Source organism: Nycticebus coucang, chromosome 9 (genome assembly GCF_027406575.1).
Source record: "Nycticebus coucang isolate mNycCou1 chromosome 9, mNycCou1.pri, whole genome shotgun sequence".
NCBI lineage: Eukaryota > Metazoa > Chordata > Mammalia > Primates > Lorisidae > Nycticebus > Nycticebus coucang.
The window spans coordinates 134,889,043-134,904,107 of record NC_069788.1 but is presented as its reverse complement, the minus strand read 5'-3'; the positions used below and the strand labels follow the sequence as shown (position 1 = coordinate 134,904,107).

General features: G+C 35.7%; 3 protein-coding genes across 3 annotated transcripts in view; all 3 read right to left on the bottom strand.

Annotated features, from left to right (window-relative positions):
- LOC128594023 (ankyrin repeat domain-containing protein 26-like) overlaps positions 1–2,830 on the bottom strand; it is a 57,456-nt gene extending 54,626 nt beyond the window's left edge. Inside the window, exon 1 of the mRNA XM_053602524.1 lies at positions 2,762–2,830. Coding sequence (XP_053458499.1) covers positions 2,762–2,824 — 63 coding nt within the window. The 5' untranslated portion in view covers positions 2,825–2,830. The remainder of the gene's footprint in view (positions 1–2,761) is intronic.
- A 284-nt stretch (positions 2,831–3,114) lies between these two features.
- On the bottom strand, positions 3,115–14,048 carry LOC128594815 (ankyrin repeat domain-containing protein 26-like). Its single transcript, XM_053603666.1, has 5 exons — positions 13,212–14,048; positions 12,162–12,314; positions 4,805–4,875; positions 4,364–4,457; positions 3,115–3,252 (listed from the first exon to the last, which is right to left on the bottom strand). Exons 1-5 carry the CDS (start codon positions 14,046–14,048, stop codon positions 3,115–3,117), a joined length of 1,293 nt encoding a protein of 430 aa, XP_053459641.1.
- Positions 13,809–15,065, bottom strand: part of LOC128594814 (ankyrin repeat domain-containing protein 26-like) — a 119,150-nt gene continuing 117,893 nt past the window's right edge. Inside the window, exon 14 of the mRNA XM_053603665.1 lies at positions 13,809–14,129. Coding sequence (XP_053459640.1) covers positions 14,093–14,129 — 37 coding nt within the window. The 3' untranslated portion in view covers positions 13,809–14,092. The remainder of the gene's footprint in view (positions 14,130–15,065) is intronic.

Sequence of the window (15,065 nt, the reverse complement as noted above, 5' to 3'; positions counted from 1 at the left end):
AATGTAAATGTCTTAGCCAAATAACTAAGAGAATGCCACAAAAGCTATGTTAACTAGTGTAATGAAAATGTGTCAAACGGTCTACGAACCAAGTTTATGGTGCCCCATGATCATACTAATGTATACAGCTATGATTTAATAAAAATAAAAAAAAAACTAAAGCAAATAAAGAACCTTTGGAATGGGAAAAGATATTTGCAGGTTATTAATCTGACAAAGGGTTGATAATTAGAATCCACAGGGAATTCAGATTAATCAACATAAAAAGAATAAACAATCCCATCTATCACTGGGCAATTGTCATGAACACAACCTATGAAGAAGACAAATGAATGGCTAACAAACATGAAAAAAATGGTCTTAATCATCACAGAAATACAATCAAAATCATTTTTAGATATCACTTAACCCCACTCAGAATAGCTTACATCACAGGGTCCCAAATGAGATGCTTGTGCAAATGTGGAGAAAAGTGAACATCTTTACACTGTTGTTGAGATTGCAAACTAATAGAGTCTCTTTGGAAATAAGTAGGGAGAGTCCTCAAAGAACTCAAATTATACCTCCCATTTGATCCCACAATGCCACTACTAGGCATCTACCCAGAAGAAAAAAATGGCACCTTATCATAAAGACATCTGCATTTGATTATTGCTGCTCAGTTTACAATCACCAAGATGTGGAAACTACCCTAGTGCCCACCAACTCATGAATGGATTAACAAACTGTGGTATATGTATACTATGAAATACTACTTAGCCATAAAAAGATGGAGAATGTACATCTGGATAGTTAGAAAACATTCTTTTTAGTAAAGTATCACTAGAATGGAAAAGCAAGTATCCAATGGATTCAACAGTAATATGAAGCTGGTAGACCAACTAATACATGCCCCCACAAAACAAAAAGTCAATTTAACTCCAGTTGAGCTAAGGGGGGAGGAAAAAGGGGGAGAAGGGAAGGGGATCAGTGTGGTCCCACCTAATGGGCACATGTAAGAACATAGGGCACATCTCCCCAGAGTGAGAAACAATTATAATAGGGACTTTCCCTAACAAACTCAAAAACAAAACAAAACAAACCCCCACAAAGTTTAAGACTTCTCTATAATAAACATGCCTTTTCCCTGTTTCTTGCAGCTTTTCATTTATTTTTATTTTTACTTTCTATTTTAAATTTTATTTATTTCTGTTTTAAACTTTCTTTTATTTGAGCCAGGGTCTTGCTCTGACTCAGTACAATGCCATGATCATAGCTCATTGCAACCTCTAATATGAAGGCTCATGTTACTTTCTCACTGCAGCCTCTTGAATAGCTGGGACTATAGGGAAGCATCACCACACCCACACCTGGATAATTATTTTTTCTTTCTTTCTTTCCTTTTCCTTCCTTACTCCCTCTCTCCCTCCCTTCCTTCCTCAATTAAAAAAGAGGGTCATCAAGGCCATATCTTTCAGTCTTAGTTAGCTTTACCTCTCAGCACCACCTGCAGGTCCTTCCTTCCTTCCTTCTCTCCTTCCTTCCTTCCCTCCCTCCCTCCTTCCTTCCTTCCTTCCTCCTTCCTTCCTTCCTTCCTCCTTACTTCCTTTCTTCTTTCCTTCCTTCCTTCCCTCCCTCCTTTCTTCCTTTCTCTCTCTCTCCTCTCTCTCTCTTTTTTCTTTTCTTTTCTTTTCTTCCTTTTCTCTCTTTCCCTTCCCTCCCTCCCTTCCTTCCTTCCATCCTTCCTACCTTTCTTTCTTCATTTCTTTCTTCTCTTTCTTTCTTCTCTCTCTCTCTTTCTTTTTGTTCTCACATTACCTAGGCTTGTCTACAGCTCCTGGTTTCAAGCCTTCTACAGTGCTTAGATTACAGGCATGAATCACCTCTTACAGCTTTTCTATCATCCTGTTTCTCCCCTTGCTTTGAACTCTATTTTTTTTTTTTTTGAGAATAGGTATAACTTTGTCACCCAAGATCAAATACAGTGCTACCATCACAGCTTGATGAAGTCTCTAATTCCTGGGCTCAAGTGATTCACCTGACTGGGTCTCCAAGGAGCTAGGACTACAGTTCACCATGATGGGCTAATTGGTTTATAGTTTTTGTAGAGATAGGCCCAGGCTTCAGGTGATCTTTTTGCCTTGGCCTTTTTACTTTGGCCTCATAAAGTGCTGGGATTCCATGGCATAACTGTGTATTAATATTCCTTAATACAAGGTATCATCCAGAGATCTATTTTTCATCACTTTTTTAAACTAAAATCTTCTACAATCCTACACTTCCAATTAAAAAAGAGGGCCATCAAGGCCATATCTTTGAGTTTTAGTTTGCTTTACCTCTCAGCACTACCTGCAGGCACTGACTAGGCCCTTCCCTGTGCTCCTGGATGAGCATCTATCCTGAAATCTCCAAACCTGAAATCCAAAATGCTTCAAAATGTTATTCATCTTACATATAAAGATGACAGCACAAGTGGAAAATTACACATCTGAATTCATGTGACAGGTTTCATTGAAAACACACATCTTTGTTTCATGCAAAATTTAGTACTTAAAAATATTATATCAAGTTACATTCGGGCTTTGTGCATAAGTTGTTCATGACGCATTAATGAATATTGTGTTTAGACTTGGATCCCATCCTCAAGATATTTTATTGTGTATATATAAATATTCTAAAATCTGAAATACTTCTGGGCATTTGGGGTGCAGAATGTACAGCCTGTACTAGTAGAGAAAAAAAGTTCCTTTTAAGTATGATAGAAAGTAAGAGATTGACTTACTGAACTTGCAGATGACACGTACTTCTCAATGCAGTCCAGTGCCTTTCCAAAGTTTACTTTCATTTTTGAATTTTCTTTTTCAAGGCTAAAATACATATTATAAAATAATTCTTATCACAGATAAATTTTCAAAATGCCATAAAGCTTGTGAACAAATATCTAAAGGCATAATTAGAGAATTTCTCAAAGATTAACAAAGCAGATGATTTGGCAAAGGTATTTTTCTAGGTGTATTTTTGGAAAATGTATAAAATTTTGAAAAAATATACAAAGGCATGCATTTCAAAATAGCTTAAAGTTGAAACTTTCCTTGGCTTCACACAAACATACTTATTATCTGAACAGATACAATCTCATATTACACTGCTATTTGCTTTATGAATACTCAAGTTATTTTGTGTGCTGCTTTTAACCTTACCTTTCATGCGGTCTTCCATCATCCTTTTACATTTTATAGTCTCTGCTAACTGATCTTCCAGAGATTTCTGCACCTAATACAAAAGATTAAAAATAATTTACACTTGGAAAAACAAAATGTCCACCAATGGTTTAATGGATAAATGAAATGTGGTATACATAAAAATATTATTCTTGGGCTATGACAATGTTTTTATTAAAATCTTACTACCCAAATCATTAATTTTAAGAATTAAGTCAATTTCTTTTGTAAAGTCAAGGGGACAGGCACTACTTGCAATAAGTACTATCACTATGAAGGGGATAGATATTTTTATCAGAGACGTTTTTCATATTGTCTACCATATTCTTATACGCAGGTTGTCCCTGACTTGGGATCCTCCAACTTCCTATTGTGTGACTCCATAATGATGTGAAGCCCTTGCAAGTTTGACATAATGATGATGGCTACCTTAATTTTTTTGACTTTAAAATGATATGAAACACCCCAATTTCAATGTATGTTGAATTTTGATTCATGATCCTTCCCAGGCTAGCAATATGTGGTATGAGGGACATACAATGCTTTATTATAGACAGACTTATACTAGATTATTTTTCTTTTTTTTTTTTTTTTTTGGCCGGGGCTGGGTTTGAACCCACCACCTCAGGCATATGGGACCGGCGCCCTACTCCTTGAGCCACAGGCGCCGCCCAACTAGATTATTTTTTCAACTGAAGGCTAATGTAAGTGCTCTGAACATGTTTCAGGTAGGCTAGGCTAAGTGAGGATGGGTTTATTGGGATATAATCCCATTGAAAGTCAGTGAGCATCTGTACTACAGGTTGAGCATCTTAATATTAGAACCTAAAATCCAAATGCCCCCAAATCCTAATCACTTTTAGGGTCAAAATGACATTCCAAATGGAAAATTTGACATCTGACTTCATGTGCCATGTTGCAGTGAAAACATCTTTGCTTCATGCACAAAATTATAAAACATTACATAAAATTTTCTTCAGGGTGTGTGAATATGGTGTATATATTACAAATAAATTTGGGTTTAGACTTGAATTCCCTTCCCAAGATATTTCAATATGCATGTACAAATATTCCACAATCCAAAACATTTCTAGTCCAAAGCATTTTGAGTAAGATACACTCGGCCTATTCTGCCACAGAACTAAAATAAGAGATTAACTTACGAAACTTGCACTTGACAAGTCTTTCTCATACTGGTTGAGTTTTTCGGCTTGGTCTTTGACAGTAAGTTTTAATTTGGAATTTGCCATTTTGATCCTAAAATATAATTTTTAAAATAATTAATGTCAGATAATTTTTTTAAATATCATGCAATTTTTGAACAAACACTTGAAGGTATGTTTATGTGAATCCTTAGATATTTGAAAAGTAGATGATTAAGCAACTATATCATTTTTCTAGCAATGTCCATGCATAATGTGCAAAATTTAGAAACAAAGTAAAAAAAAATATGCATTTCAAAATATCTTAAAGCTGAAAATTTTCCTAAGATTCACACAGATATAGTTACTATTACAACTAGCACTAGTCTCAAACTGTAACACTTATTTTCTTTATAATACTCAAGTCTTTTTATTTTTCTTTTTTGCTGCTTGAAAGCATACTTTTTCCATTGGTCTAGCATCTTCTCGGCACGGTGTCCTTCCTCTTTGAGTTGATCCTCTACTTCTTGAAACTAAAACAAAGATTAGAAAAATGTTTACACTTGGAAATGACCCACATTTCCCTCACTGGATGGACAGCTAAAAAATATAGCATATAGAAAACAAGGTTTTTAGACTAACACACTATTTGCATTAAAAATAATAATGATCTAGTACAAATCTGCTCATCACCTGAAGAGATTTTTTAGCTAAATTTCATTGGAACCCTGACACACCCCTTCATTCTGCATATTATTTATAGATACTTTTCTGCCATCGCTGCACAGTGGAGCTGTTGCAACAGGAATCTTCTGGATCATAAAACCTAAAATATACTATTTGGCCCTTCACAGAGAAGGTTATCTACTCTTGTTATAGGATGAAAACACAACATTATTCTTGCTTTTACAAATTATATTGTATTATTATTAATTTTACAAATTATATTGTATTACATAAATACTATTAAATACTCAATAAATACACTATTCTTAATTTTACAAACTATATTGTATGAGATAAATACTCAAATTTATAAAATTGATAAAATGGGGAAAGAGATTACATTATGATAAGCATGTATATTTTGTATTCTAAGATCACAACATCAACTTTTATTATTTTATTTTATTCACATTTAATTTTATTGTAACAAGGCAACTTATATACTTTCAGCATCTAACACTCACCATCATCTTTTCTTTTAGGAAAAGAAAAAGGACTTTTAAAAATAAATGGGAAGAAAAGTACAACAGAGAATGTCAACCCCAAAGTTAAGTCGCAAGGCTTAAGTTTTCACTAGGAGAGAATTTAATCTAAATGTGTCGCCTTAAACTGTGAGGATGACTATTAAACTTTGCAATTAAACATGACAAAGGAGAGGCCATGATGTTAAAATTACCACTTAACCTACCCAGTCACGTCAAAGCTATGTTTTACTAACCATCGTGACCAGATGTTTATTTTATTTTTTTTCTTTTTGTGAACATGAGCAAGTAGACAGGCACAAGTTGGTAAATGCTAACTGTCCATATTCATAGACACATTGTAGTCTCTGAGCCAATTTACAGGGAAAATAGAGAAAAGGCTAGAACTTTGTGCACTGCTACACGGGGGACAGCACACTTCAGCTTCCCACAGAGCAAGGGGACCAGGTTTTCCTTTTTCTCTCACATCTCAGTTGTGTGTATGCTTCAGATGACAACCAGATGTCTCATGGAATAGTTTGAGAGGTGGACATTTACAGAGGCCAAAAGATCTGGGTTTGAGTACTGGCTCCACCAGTACTAGCTGTGTGACCTTTAGCAAATTAGCAACTTGGTTTCTTCATCTACAACATGGACAGAATAGCACTGATTTCCTCATGTGGATGTTGGGAAGACTGAACTGGGGAATACACGTAATGCACTTAGAAAAACGTGAGGCACATGGTGAGTGGCATATAATATTTACTATTAACATCTTGTTGTATTTTATGCTCTAATTTTATAGTTTAGGCAGGTGACATGCCAATGAAAATGGTCCCCGACAGCTGCACTCAACTATCTCCACACTACTGAAATGGGCAATAAATGCATAGCATGATGCCCACAACAGTCCCAAATTCTGTAGATAACAGTCACCAACTCCAGTAGCCAGCAGTGTTTTCGTCCACTCATAAGAATTAATGGCTTACTTGTCTCCATAGCAATCAGTGGGATGGATGACCATGCACTGCAGTGCACAGAGCATCTTCTAGAGTGAGTTGTATGGAACTTACATGACCCCAGGCAATAGCCTCAACCTGAAAACACTGTACTCCATTGATAAATCAAGGTGCCTTGATCACTTCATTCCCAGCAACTGGATATGATGGGCTGCACTAGCAAGCACTCTGATGATCAAGTTAAGGTCATGTGCTGTGGTAGATCAGAAAGGCCAGAGCTTTTCAGTTGGAAAGGCAATTATCAATCTACAAGTCCCAATTCTGACTTTGTAATGAAGGAGTACTAATTTAATTTTTTTTTCTATAGTGAGAATGATATGAATATATTTTTTTCCTGCTGGTTGCATCTACATTCACTTATTTATTTGGTTGAACACTTTCCTTGGAAATTAAATTAGTATTAGCAGGAAAGAAGCAGACTGGTTTGGCCCTAACTCATTAAAACAAACAAAGAAAAAAACAAAAAACAGAAAAATATTTTCTTGCTACTGTTGAAACAGCAACGAACAATAAGAAAGAACTACAGGAAATATTTCAAACTTTATCAATATTAAATAAGATTACATGAGGAGATAAGCAAAGACATAGAGTACTTTCCAGATGTATATCTTTGAAGGAGATAAGGAAATCAAAATATAATTCCTTGGTATAGAGAATATTTTCAATGAAAAGGCCATTTTTGATTAGAATGCACTAGTCTCTCCTCTATAAAACCTGAATAACTTGATTTAGAATCAGAAAAGGGGCTGCTGGAGTCCTTATCACATAGGCCTGGCCCTAATGTCCTTTGAAGCACTGAGACCTGTCTCTCAGGTTAAACTGCAACTCAGTCTGTTTCCCTCCATCTACCCATCATCCCTCGCAACCACTTGCTACACATATATTTTACAGTTTCTCTCCCCACTCCCTTCTAAAAGGCATCTTTAAAAGCCACTGACTATCACTGAAACATTGGGCAATCATTCATACCCCCCATGTGCATGGTATTTGGAAATAAACCTTTCTCTTATTATCTACTATAACTGTGAGTTGATCTTTTCAGCACATCAACCTAGGGGAAAAGGGCAAGTTTCCCTGAGACTCCCCTTCACCTTCTTTCCATATAATTTCCTTAATTCCCCAATTACAAACTTCATTGGGAATATATTGCAATGGATAAATCACAGCTAGACATATTTACAAAATACTTTTCACTAAATTCTGTTAAATACCATCTATTAATTATAAAATAACTTGGGAAAAGTCACTGAAATATATATCCCAAATAGAGAAAATTAGTAACAATAGCAAGAAAGAGTTTTTTTCTGTTTTTTTAATAAAAAAGTTCCAATTTTATATTTTATTGCTTAAAATATATTTAGAATAAAATTTTATTATATCAATTATCAGTATAGTATAAAGTATTTAATTATATTCTAACAAATGTTAATCTAAAACATTTTCAATTTATATAAGGATAACTTATAGGCGTATCAACTTTTGCTATTAAATCATAGCTGTGTACATTAACGCAATTATAGGGTACAATGTGCTCGTTTTATATACAACTTAGATATTATTCTCACCTTAAGCAAATTTATAATTGAACAAGATGACTCTTCATGAAAAAATAAAAGCCCTGAGAATGGGAGAAAATATTTGCAGGTTATACCTCCGATAAAGGTTTAATAACCAGAATCCACAGAGAACTCAAACGTATTAGCAAGAAAAGAACAAGTGATCCAATCACAGGGTGGGCAAAGAACTTGAAGAGAAACTTCTCTAAAGAAGACAGACACACGGAATACAGACACATGAAGAAAAGCTCATCATTCTTAATCATCAGAGAAGTGCCAATCAAAACTACTTTGAGATATCACCTAACCTGAGTAAGAGTAGCCCACATAACAAAATCCCCAAACCAGAGATCTTCGCATGGATGTGGAGAAAAGAGCACAATTCTACACTGCTGGTGGGAATGCACACTAATATGTTCCCTTTGGAAGGATGTTTGGAGAATACTTAGAGATCTAAAAATAGACCTGCCATTCGATCCTATAATTCCTTTACTAGGTATATACCCAGAATACCAAAAATGACAATATAACAAAAACATCTGTACCAGGATGTTTATTGCAGCCCAATTCATAATTGCTAAGTCATGGAAAAAGCCCAAGTGCCCATCAACCCACGAATGGACTAGCAAATTGTGGTACATGTATAACATGGAACATTATGCAGCCTTAAAGAAAGATGGAGACTTTACCTCTTTCATGTTTACATGGATGGAGCTGGAACATATTCTTCTTAGCAAAGTATCTCAAGAATGGAAGAAAAAGTATCCAATGTACTCATCCCTACTATAAAGCTAATTTATAGCTTTCATATGAAGGCTATAACCTAACTATAGCTCAAGAATATGGGGAAAGGACCAAGGGAAGGGAAGGGAGAGGGGAGGTTATGGTGGACGGAGGGTAAGGGCTGGGGCCACATCACGGTGCATCTTAGAATGGGTACAGGAGAAACTTACTAAAGGTAGAATACAAATGTCTACATACAATAAGCATGAAAATGCGATGAAGGCTATGTTGAACAGTTTGATGAGAATATTTCAGATTGTATATGAAACCAGCACATTGTACCCCTTGATTGCACAAATGTACACAGCTATGATTTAATAATAAAAAAATTAAAAAAAGCAATGCAAAATGAAGGACTAACTTATTCTGCACAGATTAGATATCAAGTACTAAAGAATAAAGTCAACGAAAGTCAGAACACTCAGAGAAAGTTTCATGAAGAAGGAAAAATTGTGCTCAGGTCTGAATGAGGTTAGATGATCAGAAGCTAAAAAAGCGGGAAGCACAGCATGAGCAAGGCAGAGAGATGGTCAAATCTGCTAACTAACTGAGGATGATAGTCAATGGCAGGGAAATGAAAACACGTCCGCTTGATATCATTTAAATTAATGTTCATGGGACTATGATGCATTGGTGGCAAAAAGTAGAAACAAACCTAAAGGTCCAGCAAGTGAAGAATCGATCACCAGTAGGACCACACAATAGAACAGTACCAGACCATGAAAAGAAATGAAGTATTGATCCATACTACAACGTGGATTCATCCTGAAAACACGCTTTGTGAAAGAATCCAGTCACAAAGGACTAAGTAGTATATGGCTCCATTTATAAGAACTGTCTACAAAACAGCATGGTACTGGCACAAAAATAAAGATGTAGATCTATGAAATTGGATAGAGAGTTTAGAGATGAACCTAGCCACATATCGCCATTTAATCTTTGAAAAGCCTACAAAGAGCATGCAATGAGGAAAAAGATCCTTATTTAACAAATGGTGCTGGAAGAACTTGTTATCCACATGTAGAAGACTGAAACTGGACCTGCACCTCTCACCATTGACAAAAAATTGATTCTTCGTAGATGAAAGATTTAATTATAAGACACAAAACAATAAAAATTCTAGGAAAGAGTGGGGGAAAACACTTGAATACATTGGCCTGGGAAAAAACTTTGTGAGACAGACCCTCTTAGCAATTACAGCAACACCAAAAATAAATACCTGGGACTTGATCGAGCTTAAAAGCTTTTGCACACCTAAGGCTATCGCAAATGAAACCAACAGCCAGCCTTCAAATGGGAGAAAGTTTTTGCATGTTATGAATCTGACAAAGGCCTGATAACTAGAACGTACACAGAACTCAAATTGAACCATAAGAAAGTATAAACAACCCTCTCTATAAGTGGGCAAGAGATTTGAACAGAAACTTCTCTGAGGATGACAGACGAATGTCCATCAAACACTTGAAAAAATGCTCATTGTCTTTTAATCACCAGTGAAATGCAAATCAAAACCACTCTAAGATATCACCTAACCCCAGCAATCCCAGAACTACAGATGCTATTGTGGATATGGAGAGAAGGGATGCTTCTACCATGCTGGTGGGATTGCAAAATAATACAGCCTTTTTGGAGAGAAGTATGGAGGATCCTCAAAAATCTAAAAGTAGACCTACCATTTTGACGCTGCAATCCCATTACTAGGTTTCTATCGAGAATAACAAAAATCATTTTACCACAAAGACATTTGCGCTAGAGTGTTTACTGTGACTCAATTCATAATTGCCCAGTCATGGGAGCAACCTAAGTGTCCATCAACCTATGAATGGATCAACAAACTGTGGTATATGTATACCATGGGATATTATTCAGCCATTAAAAAGATGGAGACTTTACATCTTTTACATTTGCCTGGATGGAATTGAAATACATTCTTTTTAGTAAAGTACCATAAGAATAGAAAAATAAATATCCAATATGAAATCCATACCTCCATACCTATATGAAATCAATATATAAACAATTACATGCTCATAAGAACAATAAAACACTCTTATAGTCCAGTTTGTGGGTAGAGTGAAGCGGGGTGGGGAACGTTTGGCAGAGTGAGGGAGGGCACGAGGCAAGATCTCACCTATTGTGCACATTGTGAGGATGTATAATATGTCCCTTGGAAAAAAATAAAATAAAATTTGATTGATAAAGTCTCCTTCCCCCCCACCCCGCCACCCCAAAAATGAACTGTCTAGATAAGCAAATCTATGGAGATAAAGGTAGATGGTGGTTGCCCAGGCCTGGGGAAAGTGGAGGGATAAGATTAGGGTGGAGGTTATGGTTATAAGATGTGGGGTTTCTTTTCACATTGATGCAAATGTTCTGAAATTGATTGTGATGATGATTCCACAACCCTGTGAATATACTAAGAGACATTAAGTGGTGAACTGCATGGTATGTGAATGAGACCTCAATACATTTGCTTTTAAAAATCCAATGGCAGGATCTGGATAATTTTCTTAATTCTTTATTTTGGATGTACCTCCTATCCAAGACCTGAATATTTCTGTGCTTTTACAATATAATTAAAGTGAAATGGAAATGAAGGCAATTAACTTTGCAAAGAGTTTATAAATTAACCTAAAACATTTTCATTTTATTTATTTATTTATTATTTTTTTTTTAGAGACAGAGTCTCACTTTATGGCCCTCTGTAGAGTGCCGTGGCCTCACACAGCTCACAGCAACCTCCAACTTCTGGACTTAAGCGATTCTCTTGCCTCAGCCTCCCGAGCAGCATTTTCATTTTAGACAAGAATATAAAGGCCTTTCTCTATGAGTTAACCTGAAATCCGTGAAATAAGTATACACAGATTTTGTATCCATTCACAAAATTGAAGATATGTTCTGGAACATTTCATTAGACATTACCCTGATTTAATCTGGCTTGCCTCACAATGGCAATAGAGAAATCACTGAAAACTACTGCTTAACAGGAAAAATGTCTCACAACTTCTGTGAAAAATGATGCATAATCCTCGACTTTCCTAAGGGCATATATTATAAGAAAATATGGTATATTTCTAAGTAATTTTAAGGAAAAGTGGAAGAATGAAAGTCAGAATTTAAGAAATAAGTACATGATAAAGATAATAAAATTGTACAAAACTACTCATAATGAAAATATAAAAAGAAAGCTGTCACCTGCAGCTAGTGTTCTAAAACACTTTATTTTATTGGATCAGCTCTAGATTAACGGGTGGCATGTTAATTATGTACATACTTGGTTTGTCATCTGACTTATTTTTCTCATTGAATGTTGGGTCTCATCTTCTAAATGAATGTGACAACGTGATGTAGTTTCTAGTAACGTCTCCGATCTGGATAGTTTTTGCATGGTATCACACAGTTCTTGGCGAAGTTGTCTCAAAACTGCCTGGTAAGATATTTTTGTTGCAGATATTATAAACACTTTATTATTAGGATGTGTTAATAATATTTAACTTTAACATATATACCTTGAAGATTATCATCACATACATTGCATTGACTCACCTTCTTTTCCTCCTGTGTACACATTCCTGTTGATCACTAAATTTGGCTAAGGACACTAAGGAAAGTGCTACCTCCCCGCCAAGTCAGTATTCTACTGCTCAGACAACAGATTCAGTCCTCTATTCATTCCTCCCCTCATGAATGTGAAATGCATAAGGACCAACTGAAGGCTTAAAAGGAATGTGAAATGCATAACAAAATTCATATGCATGTGGATGGGATAGTGGTGGCAAATTCTACCCTGTAAAATGGTTTCTTTCTTTTTGATTAGAAGCTCAGATCAGCCTCAAAGTTTCTCACAAATTCAGTCCTCTGCTCAAACTCTCCCAATAATCCCTATTTTAGAATAAAAGTAAAATTCCAATGGCTCCTGCAGGCCCTAAGTAAGCTGGCCTCCACCTCCCTCCCTAATCTCAACTCCTGCAAGTCCTACCCCTACTCAGCTTCCTACTCACTTTTTTCTGCTTCGGCTCTGTCTTAAAATGAGGCAACATAAAGACACTAAAATTATGATTTCAGCATTTTTACTCTATGTCTATTAACAATTTATAACTTAAACTCTTAAAATGTTGTAAGTGACACACTGTCTTTAGTCAAGGTAAAACATCTCTCAGCACTAACTTTTATTTGCTGGAAACAAGGTATGTTTCTAGGCTGATATCACAAATATAGATCTAGATAGTCTCACGTTCAACCAGATACGATGCTTAGTCACTACCAAATACCACTTCACTTTTCTTTTTGGAAGTTTGAAAAATGTTTATTTCTTGATACTTACTTCTCTTTTCACTTTCTCTTTTTTATATTGGTACTGCCTTTCTTTTAAGTGATTGCATTCATCAAGCAACTTCTTGTTTTCCTCTTCCAAAAGCAGACTGTACCTTTCATGCCCTACTTCAAGAGCCTTCACCACTGCAGCACACGGGCTGTCTCTGCTGTGTTTTGCCTTCTCTTTATCTGCAGAATCCTTGTGAACATCATCCAGCTGTTGTTGAAGTGACATAGTTTTACATTGCAGTCCGGACAGTCTCTGCTCTAAAGACTCCTGCTTTACAATGTACATACTCACTGTCCTTTGTTCACTTTGATACTTCAGTTGAATGTTCTGCTTTTCCAACTGTGCTTCCATCAGGTCTCTCTGTGCACCTTCTAGAGCAAAACTCTTCTCTCGAAGAGCATCTTTCATGTGACAAAACTCAGCTTGCAGGCAACTGAATTTCTCTTCTGCATCACAGAGTTGTTGGAAAAGGGTTTCGGCACGAGAGTTCATATACTCCAGTGTATCAGACCATTCTTCTTTTGTTCTCTGGACAATGAAGGCAAGGTCTCTTTGGGAGACCTGACTTTGGTGACGCTCACTGTTAGCATCTGCCAGTCTGAGACGGTGGGATTCAAGTTCTGCTTCTAGTTTTTCCTGGTTTTCTTTCGCTTCCTTCAGTTTGGCTTGTAGCACTTTATTCTCGTCTCGTAGTATGTTGAGCTGGCCATTATACTGGGCTGTTACTTTCATTAACCTTTCTTCACTGAGCTTTACAGCATTTTGAAGATCATCAGTCTTGTCTTTGATGATTTCCAAGTCCCGCAAGTGTTTCTTGTCTATCTCCTCATTGTTCATTTTCATTCTTTCTACTTTCAATCTTAGTCTGACAATTTCTTTGTTCAGGAGATCTCTTTCATGTTCATGCCTTTGACAATTCTAAGTAAAAGAAAGGAAACTTTTAGCTATCACTCAATAAAATATCACGATTTCCCCAGAAAGTAAATAATAACATGCACATTTATGAAATGAAAGGGTTGTAAAAAGCAGCTAACTGGGCAAAGAAGCTGGATCCAAACCTCAAACCTTATAGAGCATAAATTCCTTTAAGTTCAAAAATTTACATGAATGCAATGAATCTGTGAAAGCAAAAAAGAAATCAGTAAAGAATTTTTATGAATCTCCAAATTGGAAAAGGCTTTCTTTGAATGACAACAAATCCAAATGCACAAAACTCTAATAACTGTGACACACTAGAAAGTTGGGTGTACACTCTGGTGTCTAACCTACATCCCCCTCCATAGTAGGAGCCTCAGCTCTGCGTATACTAGAACAGGCAAAATTTGCCAACGTTCTTTAAGTTTTTTTTCTGAGAGCATTCTATAGATATTCTACTCTTCTAACATTTTTATCCTAAGTTATAACAATTGTATCTATTGATAAATGACAAATCTAGGCATTGTGCAAAGCATTTCTCTATATATCAATTAACTCAGTTACTGATCACAATTCTGAAAAGGATAGATTAAACGTATAAGCCCCTTGTAGGATTTTCCTCAGTCTTCTGATCCTAACCCATGAGGCTCATCTACCAAATCACAGTTACCTCTCTGGAATAAATAGATAAATGCAAAATAAGCCTTATATTTCAAAACACAAATGACAAATAAGATAAAATTTGCAGAGGTCTTCTTAGAAAATCATGAGATTACTTTAGATTACAATACATTTTGTTTCTTTCCTCTTCATAATGTTTGAAGTTGTAATAAATGTGAAATAGGGGAAAAATCACTGAACTATTTTACTAGGAACAAAACATCTAATAAGTCATCATTAAGTATATATTATGGTATATTATTTTAAAAAATTCTTTGT